Source organism: Notolabrus celidotus, chromosome 11 (genome assembly GCF_009762535.1).
Source record: "Notolabrus celidotus isolate fNotCel1 chromosome 11, fNotCel1.pri, whole genome shotgun sequence".
Lineage (NCBI taxonomy): Eukaryota > Metazoa > Chordata > Actinopteri > Labriformes > Labridae > Notolabrus > Notolabrus celidotus.
Genome location: NC_048282.1, coordinates 28,991,958 through 29,009,670, shown reverse-complemented (window position 1 = coordinate 29,009,670; position 17,713 = coordinate 28,991,958). Strand labels below are relative to the sequence as shown.

The 17,713-nt window shown below is 40.7% G+C and overlaps 2 protein-coding genes across 4 annotated transcripts in view; one reads left to right on the top strand and one right to left on the bottom strand.

The window, feature by feature from the left end:
- The first annotated feature begins 882 nt into the window (after positions 1–882).
- tnfrsf9a (tumor necrosis factor receptor superfamily, member 9a) lies at positions 883–6,729 on the top strand. The gene is made up of 7 exons (XM_034695098.1): positions 883–1,297; positions 3,380–3,499; positions 3,598–3,735; positions 3,821–3,893; positions 4,026–4,120; positions 4,207–4,371; positions 4,866–6,729. The coding sequence occupies exons 1-7, from the start codon at positions 1,162–1,164 to the stop codon at positions 4,979–4,981; spliced, it is 843 nt and encodes a 280-aa protein (XP_034550989.1). The 5' UTR covers positions 883–1,161; the 3' UTR covers positions 4,982–6,729.
- ccdc187 (coiled-coil domain containing 187) overlaps positions 6,713–17,713 on the bottom strand; it is a 32,370-nt gene continuing 21,369 nt past the window's right edge. For 2 of the 3 annotated variants that reach the window (XM_034695097.1, XM_034695096.1), the window contains 7 exons: positions 13,229–13,310; positions 10,752–10,876; positions 10,588–10,659; positions 10,367–10,501; positions 8,720–8,814; positions 8,532–8,626; positions 6,713–8,449 (listed from right to left, as the gene is read on the bottom strand). In XM_034695097.1, the coding sequence (XP_034550988.1) occupies positions 8,301–8,449; positions 8,532–8,626; positions 8,720–8,814; positions 10,367–10,501; positions 10,588–10,659; positions 10,752–10,876; positions 13,229–13,310 (753 nt within the window). In that variant the 3' untranslated portion in view covers positions 6,713–8,300. Of the gene's footprint in view, positions 8,450–8,531; positions 8,627–8,719; positions 8,815–10,366; positions 10,502–10,587; positions 10,660–10,751; positions 10,877–11,332; positions 13,203–13,228; positions 13,311–17,713 lie in introns of those variants that run through there. The other variant, XM_034695095.1, reaches the window with a different exon arrangement.

The window sequence follows — 17,713 nt, the reverse complement described above, 5'->3', positions numbered from 1 at the left end:
TTTTCATGCAATTTTGACACAAGACATAAAGCAATTGAAACCAGCATTCCAAAAGTGAAGTCAGCAGACCAAATATCACTGATTATCATCATGGTGTAACACATCATTAATTTCCACTTCATCATCCTCAACTTTGGGTGAACTTATGTTGGTTAGATTGATTTCAAATGTATGAATACTCCGAATCCTTTGTCTTTGATCCAAGACAGCAGACTCTTCCTACTACACAAGTGAGAGTTGTGACTTGGATCTTACTTCTGGGGCTTATACTGTGCTATAAGTTTGAATTTCAGTAAAGCCAGGAGTAGCTTTTTCCAGGAATCCATAAACCAGGACAGGTTTAAACAAGCAGCATAAGAGCCACAAAACAACACCCTGCTGTAAACTGAAGCCCCAAATACCAGTTACTCTGTGACCCCAGAAAATCTCTCTGAAGCTGATTTCCAGAAAGGTGATCATTTAAAGGAACATAGTTCAACTGATGGCTGCAATTTACAAGCAGGAAAACCCCTGACACAGTGTATACATCATCAAGAGGTCTATTCAGGCAGCACTGAGGGCACAGCCAGATATCAGCACAGAGGAAGGGGAAAAAACAATTATTTTGCATTCTGATATTTCAATATGTTTCTCTTTTTTTTCTTTCAGTTGATTTCCCTGCTTGAAAAAAAAAGGAACAATAAAGCTTTAAACAGTGATCAAAGTGAAAATGTACACTTGTTATAAACCACAAAATTTTTCTAAAGTATGAGTAATGAGTCTGACACAGTACTTTTTAAATATATGCAAGTCATGTTCTGTCAGAGAACTTTAACTCTGTTAATTATAAGACACGCCCCCTTTGAGAAGAAAGACTAGCAGGCACTCTGCTGTGGGTTGAGTAATGTGTGAGAGAGCACTGAGACCACAACACAGACAGACCTCTTCTCAAGACATTACCAACATCTCAGCACACTCTAACCTTACTTTAAGTCACTGTAGTTAGAGAACATTGTAGAGAAAGTTCATAGGTTTCAGACTACAGCTAAAGAGAACAAACAACAAGTTCCTTCTTTTAGAGTAACTGAGCAACCTGGGATTTACCTTGGATTGGATTACCTCACATCTCTCCTCTGGTGGTGGAGTCTTTCTTCAGCAAGGAGCCACAGAGCTGACATCAGTATGGCAGAGATCCACTGGGTGCTGGTTCTGTCTCTGCTGGTGCAGGGCTGTGAGTGCAGCATGGGAACCACAGACAAAGGCTGCAAGAAATGGAGCATAAATGGAGATAATGCCTGCTGTGAGATCTGTCATCCAGGTGAGTAACAAAACACATCATGACCATTTCTGTCACGAGTTGATGTTTAGTTTAGTTCTTTCTTTGTGTTTCATGCCTTGGTTCTTCCCTGTGTTTATTCTGTTATAAGTTATCCTATGTCTTGTGTTTAGTGATCCATGTCTTGTGTTGTAGTCCTTTGTAATTTTCTTGTGTTTCTTGGTTTAGTCGTGTTTCCTGTTTTGTTTTGTAGTTAGTTATCCCCTGTGTTTCCAGTTTAGTTTTACTTCCGACCCTTGTGTGTTTCCCTTCTTCCATACCTGTGTTGATTACTCTGTGTATTGAGTTGCTCTGTTTCCCCCTGTCCTGTGTTGGATCTTTGTATGTCTTTCCTGTGTTCCCTGTGTGTCAGTCTTCCTTGTGTTACCTGTTTTATTTTGGACTTTTTGGATTTAGTTTTTTTTCAGGCATTTGAACAATTTTGTTTGTACCTTTTTGTTTATTAAAACCATTTTGTTTTTAAATCTGCTCTTGGGTCCTTACTCATGTCTTTCCTCCAAATGTTGACAATTTCAACAATGTGTAAACAGCTGGGTTGAGGTATTGGTTGAGGATTTTACGCTGAGGCTCTACTGTGCAAAAATATTATTGTTATTCAGGGATTACAGGATCAAAATAAAAGCTGTGTTTTCTCTATGAAACACTAATAACAATGTGTTTCTATACACTGCATATGTATCTATGTATTAATCGAATTAATTGAATTACAACAATTACATGACACATAAATGAGGCTGTTCAAAAATGTAGGAATAATGAACGTGTCACAGATAAGAGTTTAATTATCGGGGTGCTGGTGGCCTAGCGGTCTAAGCGCCCCATGTACAGAGGCTACAGTCCTCATTGCGAGGGTCGCCGGTTGGCCAGTCGACCATTTCCTGCATTTCTTCCCCCGCTCTCTACTCCCCACATTACCTGTCTCTCTACCCAACCTTAGAGTTTAATTATCCCATGTAGAATCTAGGAGTGAGATTGACTGGGATTTACCACTCCCTCTTTCTCTTATTCTCCTGTATCCCTCTTTCCAGACCCAACTCGGTCGAGGCATGATGGCTGTCTAACATGAGTCTGGTTCTGTTCCAGGTTTCTGCCTGTTAAAAGGAAGTTTTTCCTTGCTGCTGTAACAAGCTATATATTGTGAGGTGCAATGCTCATTGTGGATTAAGGTAGGGTAAGACTGAATCTTACCCTGTCTTGGTGTTGGGTCTCTTCATAATTTGACAGAGTACTGTGTAGAACTCCTATGTTTGTAAAAGCGTCTCTAACTCTCACTACTATTTGCAGTAGTATAGTATGACAATAACAAATGATATGATCTGTTCCAATACAAATCCAAGCGATACAATACTAAATGAAAGCCAATACATCGTCCACAAAGACAATATCAGGAAAGTTACTCAAATATCTAACTTAAGTGAACAAATTGTACCTAATGCACAAAGCGCAGCAGGTTTTATGTCATCAGCACCTCTGCAGAGTGTCATGAAGTGGTGCTGTGTTTTGTGAAATTGGAGGGAAATCTGTTCAGAGAGCTTTATTACTTTCTTAACTGAAATATAATGTGTTTTGTGCCAGTGGTCTGATAAATGTAAGCCACAAGTCAGGACAATGATATGCTGCCATCGGGATATTCTGTTGCATCTGAATGTGATCAAAATGCTACGTGTACTGGATTGTCTCTACAGCTCTTAAGAGGATGTGTAAAATGTCATCTTCCAGCTTTAATGCATTTCCTCTGCTGCGGTTGAATGTGACCAAAATAGTTTCAGTGGTTTTCACAGCTAATACCACATGAGAGAAAACAGAATGGATTATCGAATCAGATATCTTGGCATGGTGTTCTGTCATTACAACTCCAAAACAGAGCAGCTAGTTTACAGTACTGTAGCTTACACAAAGGTAAAACTTACTTATTGTGCTTTACAACTTCCAAAACTTTGGAAAAAAGTTGTTTTTCTATTTAACTCTCAGAAGATCTGATGTCTCATGATGTTGCAGAGCTTACACAGCAGCTTTTTGTATCTGTTCTCAGTGTGTCTCTTTGTTCTTTGTGTGTTCTTGTAGGAAACCGCCTGGTGAAGGAGTGTGGTCCGGATCCAAAGGCCCTGTGTGTTCCTTGTGGGTCGAATACATTTACAACCAATCCACTGACCATGATCTGTGACAGCTGTAGACAGTGTGTTGGTACGTCAGCGGATCCTTAAAAAGATACTCCTTAGTGATGTAAAACTAGTTGAATTTGAAGATTTGACATCCCTCTTTTTGTCTCTTTGTACAAACAGAAGCTCTTGTATTTGTGAAAGAATGCACGGCTACATCTGACACAGTGTGCCGCTGCAAAGAGGGCCTCACCTGTGGCAATGATCCGTGTACATTCTGCATCAAGAAGTGTGACAAAGGACAGGAACGCACAGATGACAGTAAGTCAACTGAATGGAAACACGACTTTGGAGCATTCAGTATTCACAACTGAATATTGACATGACTTGACCTGAATGTGTGCAGGTTCTTGCAGACCATGTCCAGAAGGAACCTTCAATAACCAAACTCAGCAGAAGTGTAAACCCTGGAGTAAAAAGTGAGAAAAACTCTGCTCTGATAAGAAAATCTGATGCTGAAGATATGTTTGTGTTTCATTGTTTTGATTGACAGATTTGATGGAAATGCAGAGAAATCACTTACACTCCTTAAAATATTGTTTCCCGTGAAGGTGTCTTGATCCAGATGAGCAGATTGTGGCCAATGGAGATGCATTTTCTGACATCAAGTGTTCAAAGATAGCACCCAGCCCTGCAATCAAACCTGGTAGGCTGTGATTCTCTTAAGTGCACATGTGCTGTAATTAGATTTGTCACTAACCAACAGTTGTTTCTTGTGTTTTTTCTTATCAGAGAGCACAACGCAGGAATGGCCACTGATTTGGTCTGGTGTTGGCTTTGGCACAATTTTGATTTGCGTTATCATCGCTGTAGTCTGTGCAATTCGTAAAAGAAGGCCAAGGGAAGAAAAAGAGCCAGAAAAAATGAGTGAAACGATGATAATCAGACCTCCTTCAGGTAAATGTTAATTACCTGACGTGCAATGTCCCGTTAGTCATCTGTTATCATCTTTTCTCTTCACTACATGGTAGTTACTTTGAGACTCTGCACTATGTCTCTGTCTTCCCGGGTCATTGATTTTGATTCACACCTACAAACTATTGTAACCATCTCACATCTGAATCATACTGTGTTTTTCATATCTATCTATTCATAAGACAGAAGTGTACATAGTATGTATATATCTGTAATATTTGCTATATATTACCTTTATCATCACTATTATTATTGTTATTATATTTTTAACTATGTAACTGAATTGCTGTATTCCCCTGTCCCGTGTTGTAAGCTGCTTGACCTAAATAATTTCCCCCAATTGGGGATGAAGAACAAATATCTTATCTTATCTTCATAGAGTGGTTTTCCTGACTATCTTGCATGAATTCAGGATATTTATGATACAAATTATAAATATTGAAATAAAGTAACTTTGCCGTCTTTCTTTTCATTAGATGAGCCCAGGACTTTGATAGCGATCGACTGCAGCTTCCATGAAGCCCAGCAGGAGCAGGGCAGCAGCTTGGAGTCGCTCAACTCCAAAGACTCTTCAGAACAGCTGCTTCCTTGAACACAAGGGGACTGGGCTCAAAAGCAACATTGGAGAACCCTGATGTGTCTGATATCAGGACAGAGGATATCCTGAACATTTGTGTTGAAGGGTATCTTTGTATGGGCAGGTTTGTTTTTTGTTTTTTTTAGCTCTGAATGGAAGAAAAACAGCACTTTGTTCAAAAAGCTGACGTTCATCCTGTTCAGCCTGTTATCCTTAGTTTAGACACCATAGGAGGTCAACCTTACAGATAACGTTTGTCAGAATATTATACAGTGTTTATATGACTCAGTACAGGGGAGGATGGGGAATTCTCAGAGGGGAAAAACCACAATGAAGGCTATTCATTATCTTAATTTTAGGCTAGCAGCAGCCTGTTTCCTCCTTTCATATTGACTTACAGATCAAAGGAGGCCCTAAAAATAGCCTCTTCAAATTATTTGATAGCAGGTCATAATGACCCAAATACAACAATCATATCCTTTGGAAAACACTGAAAAAAAAAACATTTTTAAAATACTGATGCATTTGAATGTGTATGAATGAGCTGTACTATCCCCTATTTGCATGTCTGTCCCACTGACAGTTACTCTCTGTGAGTGTACAGTACAGGTGGGTGTTAAGTGGGGTGTAAAATTCTAAAGAGTTTCAGTCAAGCCTCATACCGAGCCCACATACATCTCCAGGGCCTGTGTTTTGTTCAGTCAGGCTCTAATAATGTGGTTACCTCCTGTTTACTGCTAATTCATGAGGTTTGTGCTGAAACATGATTTCCTATGAATCACTTTGATTTCTTCTTTAAATGTGTGGATTATATGTGATATATTTTAAAGAGTACATATCATAATAGCTTTGTTTTAGCAAAGCTTTGTTTCATGTTTGAAAACAAAACTATTACCTCTAACAGTCCCTGCGTTACGGACTTTCCAATTCTGCTTTATTGGTAGTAAAAAGGCAAGTAGAGGGAGTTCCCTCCTCATCATTAGTTGAACTTAGTAGACGAGAGTCTACAGGGCAGTACAGTACCCAACTGCCTCATTATTGTTTTCATTTAGCACCGCTTCAACAAGCCATATTTAGACAGGCTGGGGCATGCCACTCAGGTAAGAGTTGGAAAATACTGCTGGCACCAAGTGTAGTTTTTATGCAACTCTAAAGTCAGATAATGTCGTAAGTCACGGGCTGAAGAAAAATGCTCCAGAGTCCTCTTAGATGCGTCATGTGGGAAACCCTCAGGGTTACAATGTTAGCAGTTATCTGAGATAAACAAAATATTAAAACAAAGCTTGGGGGTCATGTGGAAACCCCCATTAGGCCTGTACTCTTCTTTTGTTTTTACTTCTCTCATAGCACAACAGAGTGGCCAGCTATTTCAGACTGAGTGGAACACACATGATTCTTCTGAGGTGGAACATTCGAGAAATGTGCTGTGTGGGTTTAAGGTGACAGTTTTAGCCCACACCTATAGTGATGTGTCAGTGAGCGTGTGAGTCATGATTATGACGTCTGTAAAAAGTCATACAGTTGCATTTTTTTTTTAAAACTGTAGCACTTTATCTGCCAAGGTTACCTGATATATTTGATGCCCTGTTACTGATGTGAACTTTGAGCCTTTGACTTTTATTGTTACATGACCTTTTTTAAATTATGTGCTTTGCACTGCACTCCAGCACTGAGTTACACTGAAGATCACACTGCCAATATTTTATATTGTATTCTTTTTTTTATAACTTTATAAAATTCAATAAAATGATTTTTTTCTTTTATTATTTGTTTCACTTTCTTACAACAGTTGCATTCTTAGTGGTCCACCTACGCCTTGTAAAAAAAACAAACAAACAAAAGTGTTTCAAACGTGAGAGTTAAAGAAGCAGATAAAATCAAGCAAAAAGGAAGTAATGAAAAGTTATATAAGAGCAGCATTAAATCAAATCAGTTCTTGGAGCAAGTATTGTGTATAAAGTATAACGTAAACTGGTGTTATCTCTGTAATGATAAAAACCTGCCTGCCAGAACAAATGAGCTGGAGTTACATTTCCACCAAAAGTTCTAAAATCAAACAAACACTTCTCAGCTTACACTCAGCGTGCACAGCTCACTCGGGTGTTTTCATGTGACCTTAGTGAGGAAATGAAGTCACGCCATAATGAGCGGTTATACAGGGGACACATCAACAGTCTCACCCTAAGGACGGTCTTTAGTGTTTGCAGCATAGACATATAAAGAGTAGACGCCACATCAACCGCTTCTACCTATTGGTGCTGACGAGCCGTGGGGCCGCCATCTTAGTCCGGTCACCTGGTCCACTCAGTGTAATCTGTTTGGCAGGCGCAATTAAGTGTCAGCGCATTTCTCAATCATAACTCGCTGAACACTAAACTGATGACTGACTTTCATGCTGGGTTATTTTTCTGCAAACGTCATACATGTAGGTATGACACAGGACACATGGTTCGGCGTATTTTAATATTCATAGTGGGCTTAACAGTAATACAATATTCTGATATGTGATGTATGATAGGTATTTTTGCCGCACAGTGCTCTGGCATCTTGAAGTCTCTGCTGCTTCAGTTTACATTTACAGGTAGGATCATGGGTAGGATGACCTGACCAAGATGGCGGCCGTGTTTCTTGCGCCCCAGCAGCCAATGTGGCGTCTACTCTTTATATTTCAATGGTTTGCAGTCAACACATTGAAAAAGCTGGTGGGTTGACCTTTAAGCCTTGATTGTCTTCTTCCATATTCTGTCCCATAGGGATATATTCACACAACTCAACAAACTTCAACAATCCCTGTGTGATGTCATTCTTATTAAAGTGGGATTTTCCTTCGATTGTCTCTGTACTATCTGCACTTTTGCAATCTTCCTCCAAGACAATGTGCTGAAGTAGCTCCTCGAAAAGGGTCACTCAGGGTCTAAGGTTATGATAGTCACTTCTTGTTTCTGTCAACTGACATTTTTGGATGCTGACTGTAAACTGCTTAACTAGATAATACCAACAAAAAGTAACATACATACATATATGTATATATTTAAAAAAAAAAGGGTATACTGTTTCAAATAAACACTCATTAACACTACAGATACAGACTCCCAACAATACTTTGATAAACAATAATTCTCCCTTTGAAAATTATAGAAGGCATGCATCCAAAATAGTGTCATTGTTCACTTACTCACAACTCTCTTTCTGGTCTAAAGTGCTATCAGGGGCGGCTGGTGGAGTAGTGAAAGATTCATCTTTTGTAGTTTTCAAACTTAAAGTAAGAACTCCTAAAAATGAGCTGTGTCTTAGTGTTCAAAAAATATAAATATATATTCCAAAAATACATCAGTTATTGTTGCTTGCAGTTTTCCCTCTTCTCTTTGGGTTTGGTGCGTCCTGATTTCTCTGTTTGACGCTTCGTTGGAGGGATGAAATTCGGCTCCTCAAGGGGGTCATGTAAGCCAGACTGGGGCACAGAAAGCGGCTGACAGGCTGGACCTATAACGAAAGAGAAAAGATGAGTGTCCTGTGATTTTTTGAGGAGTTTCGTTTTGAGTGTTGTTTGTCTGATTCACAGCACCTGTTAGTCCCAGTCTGAGGCTGTCTGTGCTGGGACGCCTGGCCTGGAAGGTGGGGTCCAGCTCCTCTGCAATGTTTCTGACCTGCTGGGTTTGTCTGTGAAGAGAGAAGTTTTTAGTCAGCATGTAAAGTAGAATATACAATAACAACAGAAATTCATCTTGAATATATATATGCAGAGTTCTTTACGGTAGAGTGGAGATGGGGCTGGGGGGCAGAGTCTCTGGGGAGCAATCCTCAGTGGGGGACGGAAGGCCCTCTGAGTCCAGCCTCTCTCGTTGAACCTACGGTAAAGATAAAGGAAGTCTTATTTATTTCAACTTGGTAAAAAAAAATCACACTAATAAGGAAACAAAACAAAGTCAACCATGCAAGTGGATAGTTGAACCTAATCAGTGGTGGACAAAGTACATAGTTTTATTACTTAAGTCAAAGTATAGATCCTCCAGGTCAAATATTACTCCAGTACAAGTGAAAGTTGTTCAGTCAGATTATTACTTGAGTTAAAGTACTGAAGTACTTGCTTTTAAAAATACTTAAGTATTCAAAGTGCTTCTTAAAAAATCTCAAAATGTTGTATTTTCACAATATATCAGAGCAGTCAAGAATACACAGAGCACATTCTGTTACATTATGTTTATCTAGAAACCATTACTTGAAATGTCTAAAAACTATACCATGGAATAAAAACAACAACTAAGTTACTCCAAGCACAGACAACTTAGTTTGAAATGTTCATCTGGAATGAAAAAAATGTTACGTAGCTCAGCACGCTTTCTCAGGTTGGACTGTGAATGTTTGTATGTTTGGGCAGAGTGGGAAACAGGAAGAACATTTCAAACGATACGTATCATTCTTCATTTCAAAATACTCGAACACGGGCTGAAGATATGACCATGGGTGCTCAGGTGGAGAATTATAGCCATCATTACCACCTCTAAATGACCTGCCTGATCTGAGTGAAATCTGCTCTGTGTTTGCTCCACGGTCAACTGATCAGATTTCAGAAAAGAGAAGGAAATTCATGAGCTGACTTCAAAGCAAAAGTAGTGAGTAACTAGAGCACTGATAGAAATGTAGAGGAGTAAAAAGTACAAGTATTGTCTTCTAAATGTAGTGGAGTAAAAATAATAAGTTCCCCCAAAAAATAATACTCAAGTAAAGTACAGATACTCAAAAAATTAACTTAAGTATAGTACTCAAGTACATTTACTTTGTTACTGCCTACCACTGAACCCAATAGATCCCATGGTGCCCTGGTTCCTTTTTCTTGGTTTCACCATATATTTTGTAACACCTCCTGAGGTATCACAAGAATGAAATCCATGTTTTGCATGATTCGTAGATAATATCTTTTTTATTTAGAAGCAGGGCGTGGAATATGGAAAGCATGACACTGTGATCTGTTTTCTCTCCACTGGCTCAACTGTAAATCTAGAAATGACTGTGCCAGGTCATGGTCTTTGTACTCCATAATGAAAGCTTTACGGTTGTGTTGTAAGAGAGATCTGAACTTATGATAACTCGTAGAATAACACACCTATTGCTGTGCTCCTTGTGACTAAATGTGTGACTAAGACTTGACTAAGAGTGACCAGGTCACTGCAAAATACACAAAAACTGTTTTTTCTCGTTAGTTACCAAAAATTCCACTACATCTGTTCAAATAACTTTGCTATGCAGGCTGACATTTGGGACATTTCAGCCTAATGTTTATCCAGTGAAGGATCAGCTGTTTTCAGACTCTGTTACCTGAGACTACGGTTCTTACTAGAGTCTATAAATAACCTAATATCACCTTTCCTCTTACTTTTCTTTTAGTCTTGCTAAACTCACCTGTCTGTCTCTTCCAGCTCGTCTGTCGTAATGAGTCATCATCGCTCTGTGCTCACGCCAGGATTCTGGTCCCTCCAACTCACGAGATCGACGCTTCGACTTTATTTCCTGCTTCTGCATGAAGCGTGCAATTTCCTTGAGCAGAAACACAACACATTAATCTCTTATTAGATGTCAAACAGGAGATATAAGGGTGCTATGAACTTGTTGATTTATTGTACCTCATCTTGTGCTACTTGTGCCACTCGGAAGTCTCCGTTAGGGTAAGAGTTACGAGGGGACGGCTGAGAATACTGCAGGAACAAGAGAAAGTTTCCAAATTAAAAACAAAAAGATGAATCTTTCGCTTTTTTCTTCCTCAAAGTTAACTCTTTTCCCCCTTTACCCTTCTCGACAGCTTCTCTTCTTCTTCCTCCTGCAGCTTTCGAGCCAACTCTTCATCCCTGAGGACCTGCTGCAGCTCCCTCAGGTCCAGGCGTTCCTCACCTGGCTCATGCTGCAGTGATGCCCCTGAAGAGGAGTTTTGATAGGGTTAAACTCAAAGGAACTGAAGTGTATTACGATGAAAATAAGAAGTTCAAAATCATAAGTCATGATAAATCATCCAGAATCATTAATGGGAACTGAAACAGAGGTCAGATTGATGACATTTGAATCACACCAGAAGAGGACAAGATGCAGCATGTTAAAGCATGTTGCTTGGTTTAGAAAGACACTCCACACTACTAATTCCCTTTGACTACATAATGAGGAAGATGAGAATGAAAGCATGAGATGATTTTTTCAGGACCGGTAGATTTAAAGGTGAAAAGGAGAATTCCACACTTCAACAAGAGACCCCAAACCACCACTTAAACCTTCCAGATTAAACACTGATTGAGGTAAGATGAGAGGAGCAGATGCACACAGAGAGGTGGGGAGGTTTCCCCTCTGCAGTTTGGAGCTGGCTGCAGATCAGGGTGTTACCTGCTGCCATGTTTCTCCACCTAGCCCTGGTTGAGGCTTCACTGCTGCTCCTGAGACTCAGGCTGCGTTGTAGAGCTCGTCTGTGGGGCCTCCTCTCCCCCTCCTGCTCCTCCTCAGAGCTCAACCTTTCCTCTATGGTTCTTTGCCAATGCCTGCGTTGGCTTGCTGTCCTTTTGACCTCATAATCATTTACACTCCTCTCTCTCTCATCATCGTATCTGCGCTCTGTTCCTCTCCTACTGCCTCGCCTGTCTCCGTTATCAAAATGAGAGTCTCTACTGCTAATCTCAGAAAATTCCCCATCATGGTCCACATTATAACGGTTCCTGTCTCGGTCTTCTCTGTGATCTCTCCCGCTGTTCTCCCGGTGTGATGATCTCTTCCTCTCCCTGATATCTCCATGGAAACTGTGCCTGGTGGTGGCAGCTCTCTGGAAAGCTCTCTGATGTGGATGGGAGTCGCTGCAGGAGGCCTCGCTCCCCTGAAGCACCTGACTGTCTCTTCTGTGAGGAAGTATTTGAAGTGGCGCCCCGTTGCCGCCGCCAAACCTCACAGGCACACCCCGCTCTATGAGGACCTGGCCCAGCATCTCCCACACGCCGCTGCTTTGACTGTGCTGCCTGTTGGAGCGCCTGCTGTCATCCCGAAAGCGGACGTGTTTGTCAGGGTTCTCCCTAACGCTCCATGTTCTTGCGAGATCTCTGTTGCTGTTTCTGCTCCTGTCAGGAAGCCTGACGGATTCACTGCGGCTACATCGTTTTCCCCTTACCTCAGCTAACCGGGAGTCTCTATCTTCTTCGCTGCCCTTGTGGCGACCCTCATCCTTCTCTCTATACTCCCAAATCCTGGGCCTCCTCCTCTCTAGGTTCCCATTTTCACCACCCTGCTCTCCTCTCTCCTCCTCCCAGCCTCTGAGCTCATCTGTGAAGCTGCTGTGAGAGCTGAGACTTCTGTAGCTTCTCTCTTGTGGGTGATATAAAGGTGCTCTCTGGCGAGGAGGCGCTGTGTTGAGTCTATCCCTCAGTCTCTGGGACAGAACAGAGAGCTGTTCAGAGAAAACAGAGTCTGAGTCCTCTGACTCCTCACTCAAAGGCTCTCTCAATTTATTCCTTATTTCCCTAAAGGCATCTCTGTGTCCTTGATTTGACCATGGAGTCGTGCTTTTCTGAGCTGCTAACCCCCTGGGGGAGTCAGCCAGAGGCTCACTTAAGTCTGAACGGGTTTGTGAGGTAGAACGTTGCCACCTGGTGGCCGTAGGTGAGTACTGCTCCTCTTCTCGGGGAGAGCTGCTGAGTGTGTGCTGGTAAGGGGAAGGTTGAGCAGGATCGGAGGAGCTGCCTTTAGTAATGCCAAACATGCGAACACAAAAGCAGGGAGGATGGGTGAGGCTGCTCGCAGGTATTATTAGACAAGTGTGGTTAATTATGACGAGATAATACATGACGCTACAAACAGCAACATATCAATGAAGACAACACTTCTTATACAAATGTTTTAGATATAAGTAAGGCATTCCAACACATTTATATATGAGAATACAGACATCAAGACATCATGCTAACAGACAACATCACAGACATGTTGCGTGCGTGCAGCAGATAAAGAACACAACACATAAAGAAGATAATAGCATGTTGTGCAAGCTCTGTAGAGTATTTTTGTTCATGCTGAAAGACTTCTGTATAAAACAATATTAGTAAGGGAGCAAACATCGCTAAAGGGAACCTAAGCAAGCCCAGGTTCTGTCCAAAAAGACTAAACTTAGACAATTTATTCAAAATGGGCCTTTCCTACAAATTCACACATCACTCCTTTCCTTAAAATGAGCCCACTAATGTTGTTATATATAACTTAATCTATGAAATACTAAATCAAATTGTAAAGCTCATGCATTACCTTGACTGTGGCCCCCCTCCTGTCCTCGGCTTCTCCTCCTGACTCTCTTCTCCTCCTCCTCCTGCAAACGTTTCGCTATTTCCTGTGGAGACACAATCAGACAGATTTGCTTGTTTGTATTTATGTCATAATCAAAGCAGCTTCGAGCTAGACCCTCGCAGCTCAAGGAACTACACTTCATTTCCTGGAGTGGAGCAGACTGAGCGTTGTATATTTGAGTTAGAAAACTTCCTGTTTTTTTTACTGCTACACTAGTGAACCGAAAACTCAAGGGTCAAACAACTCTTCCTTCTACAACTGGATCAGATGAAGCTCACAGGAAGAGTTGGTAAAGTTATAACATGATGACACTTGAAGATTTCACAAAAAAATATAGAAGATGAACTCCAAATCTCTGACATTGTGATGCTTTCATGTAACAGAAACAATAAGCCTTTCTTAGAGGTTGTGCCAACTACATTTTGCACTTCTAGTTGAACTGGGAGGTTTCTTTTAATGGGGCACCATAAACCAGTTTGGAACACTCTTACACAAGACACATACATTATCCACATTTGGGACATTTGAAAACTGCAAGCAGAGTCAGTGCTCGGGTCTTATTAAGTAACCCAACAGGGAATCAGGCTAAATGAAGATAACAGAGAAATAAAGGTGCTCTGTAAATTAAGGAAGGAGGCACTGAAAGTTGTGAGTCCTTTTTATGATCTGAGAAGAATTTTCAACTACATATGAGTAGGGTTGCAAAGGGGTGGAACATTTCCGGAAAGTTTTCGGTAAAATACCATGGGAAGTTACGCTGGGGAATTTTGGAATTATTCCAAATTGGAAACTTTCCATGGGAATTTTTGGGATTTATGGGAATTAACTGGTAATTGAGGGTAATTTAATGGAAAGGTATATCCAAGCATATATATTTGTTTTGTTATAAGCAGACATCCATCCAAAATAATATGATTAAAACAGATTTATTTGTAAGTAGAACTTTATCAAGTGTTAAATATTTTATTTAACAATCAATTATTTCATTGAAGAACAAAAACATGAATGTTGCACTTTTAACATACAAGGCCCTAAATGGATTGGCACCATCCTACTTGGCTGATCTTCTCCATGCTCACAACCCAACCCGAGCACTGAGGTCAACAAACCAGCTGCTCCTGGATGTGCCTAAAAGTCGCCTTAAAACCCGGGGAGACCGAGCCTTTGCAGCAGCGGCCCCCAAGCTCTGGAATGGCTTGCCACTCCAATTAAGATCGGCCCCAACTGTTGAATGTTTTAAATCTTTGTTGAAGACCCATCTCTTCTCTTTGGCCTTCTACTCGTGAAGAGGAAATTAATATCCTGTTATGTTGTTGTTTATTGTTGTCTTCATGTAATTTTTACTTTTTACCTTGTAAAGCACTTTGGCCAACACTGGTTGTTTTTAAATGTGCTATATAAATAAAGTTGACTTGACTTGACTTGACTTAAATATTACTCATCCTCCCTGACCCAACCCATTCAAAAATTAACAAAAATGCAATCCTAACAAAGTCCCAACAAAATGTAAAATGAAAAAGGCCTTTCTCCCTCCAAAAAAGTCCCATAAAAAAAATCATATAGGGGGCGTGGTCTCAATAGCCCTGCAGTAAGCAGTGTGCTGTGTGCATGTGATTGAGGAATAGCATTGATATTCAACTGTACTTGAATGAAATCTGTTTTAGTCAGGATTATGCTAAAATATATTTTCTCCAACTATATTTAAGTCCCCTAATAAGAGCCAACCTTTAATTTAGTAAATTCCTGGTTTATTCCCTTTTAATCCCATGGTAAGTTTCTAACTTTGAAAATTCTCAGAATTTTGCAACCCTACATATGAGTAACTTTTACAGAGTCTGACTTTTTCATTCTGCTCATTTACTGATTTTGTTATCAAAAAATAAATAAATTGAATAATCTGGTTGAGAAATTCAGAATGTCAAAACAGACTCCTCTTTGTGTAAACAGTCCACTAATGGAACCCAGAGCTGGCACAGATGCAAGAACTTTATCTGAGGTATCACGTTCTCATGCTGTTCATGTGTTCAACCAGCAGGTGGCAGCATCAGTAAAACTTTGTAAAGAGACAGCAACAACCATTCCTCCCTCCACTCATTACAGTCACACAATAAATGTCAAGAAGATGTTTTGTTTTTATCTTAACTTCTTTGAGAAGAGAAACTGCTCTAATACTGCAGTGAATCATTTCTTCATTCACCCTCACACTACAGCTCCCTTTTACTGGATCTATATATAATCAACACATGTCTAAGTGTAACCAGAATCTCAGATCCTCTTATGAGCAATAGAGTTCACTTTCTTTTCCTCTAAAAGGAACTTTCATACGGCTTCAATTGGCACGATTAGACAGGAGGCAACGCCAAACAATGCCACTTAGAGGTTGATCTGGAATCTGAAGGGCAGCCATTAAAACACAATGTCAGCTCTGGGTGGCCAGAATAAAAAACTTCAGGCTGGCACATCGGTAACCAGGAAACTGCACAGGACAAGTAGACCTTTCATCTCCTTCAGTCTGAAGTGTGGAATAAAAATCTCTGAGGGAAGCGGGTCAGCAGGACTGTTTCACTTGAAATCACACCTTGTCACTGGAGAATGCCTGATCTCACCACAGCCACTGTGTAGTAACTGTCTGCCCTCTGAAGGAGAACCCCCCTGCAGTGCGTCTGCGGTGTTGTTGGAAAGGCCGGGGCTAATAATGTTCCGTACATATCAGCACAGTAGCAGTTAATAGCATGAAATCTCTCTCTGTTGGCTGCTTTTGCAACATAAATCATAACTAAAGCCAGCGCAGCTCCTTTTTTACATTGCGATCAGGGCGTGTTTCAGCTGCTTTGCCAGCATCAGCAGACAATTAGCAGCTTGCCATGAGAGGTTAGGTGTGGAGTGCCATAGGGATCTGGCATTTAAAACAGCTCAGCCTGACGCCTTCTGTTCCTTAATTAAAGGCAGACTCTACAGGGAGGCAAATATTTAATCAACACCTCTGATCAGCCGGTCATTAAGGAAGGTAAGCTTACGGGAGTGTTAATAGTTCATTATTTGATCCCAGCAACAACACTCATAAAGAGAATTATCATACCCATCATAAATATTTACTCATACCACATGCTGCGTAACCTTACATGACTTTTTACCCAGTAGGTAAATGAGACTTCAGCAATCAACTCTATGCCAACACCTAATGTTTGCTCCAGCAGAGTTCAAACCCAGCCCCTTTCATGATGATGAATGAACCCCACAGCCTCTCTGACCTCACATCCTCCAAACAAGGAGCTTTTATAAACCCGTCCAAGGCAGCCTCCTCTAAAAGGAAACTGCAGGGTCAAGGAAAATATCATGCTGGAGCGGCCTTGTGACGCAGACCGCTCCACTGCACCAGCTGGGGAGTTTGTGGCAGAACTAGCAGTTTTCCCCCAACAAAGCTCTTCTTCTCACATGAGGGCTCCACTCTCCCTCTCTCCTCTGTTCAGGGGGTCTGATTATTTCCTTGTAAAGCCAGCTGGGTTCAGGATATCACATTGGTGCGGTTAAAATGCAAAGACGTAAAAATATAGCGTTGGAAGGAGCTGAACTTGTGAGTGAATGCTGGAGAAACACAGGAGATGTGATTGATGGGAACCATCTGGTTGCCCCTTCCTGTTTGGGTTGCAGAATGAAATGCTTTTTGTATTTATAAAATTCCAGAGAGATTTAGTGCTCTCCAACAAATAAAGGAGGAGGGAAAATAGACAACATTAATGTCACAGCTACTCTCACGGAAATGTTGAGATTTTCATTTCTGTGCTAAAAAGCAGATGGTGAGCAATGACCGATAAGAGCAGCTGATGAGGCTTTACTTTAAATGCCAAAGTGACAAGTTAGTTTCACTCTAACATGAAAAAATTACCCAATGATACCATTCTAAAACAGGTGATCTTTAAATACACTGAAAGAGCTTAGAGGCTACTTTCCATCAGCAGTTCTGTTTAAAGGCACAGTGATGTGTTTGACAGAGTTTGAAGTATCATCACTCTCACACTAATGCCTCTTCATGACCTACGCAGTAAAATGAGATCATCATTAACAAGATTGTTATTTATTTTTACTGGATCTTCTTGTCTGTGCTCGGGTCAGATTTCCCGCCAAAACAGCAGAGTCTTTATACAACACTCACCCAGAAGGAGTCTGTGTATAACTCTGCTTGTGATGTTTAGAAGTGAGAAGAAAAGTTAGCAAACAGAATATGTTACTTTCCTTTAGATTATTTTCTTTTTGCAGTACATGTTTTACACTTATGGCTGATACTGGAGCAGGATTAACAGAAAGACGTACGTTTTCTGTTGAATTGACTCTACAACCAGGGCTTTGTTAGGTCAGGTAGCAAAAAGGCCATGACAGGGTTCCCACTCTTTACCAGAGATCATTTTCCAGGACATTTCCAGGACATTTTCAGTGATGATCAAGCTG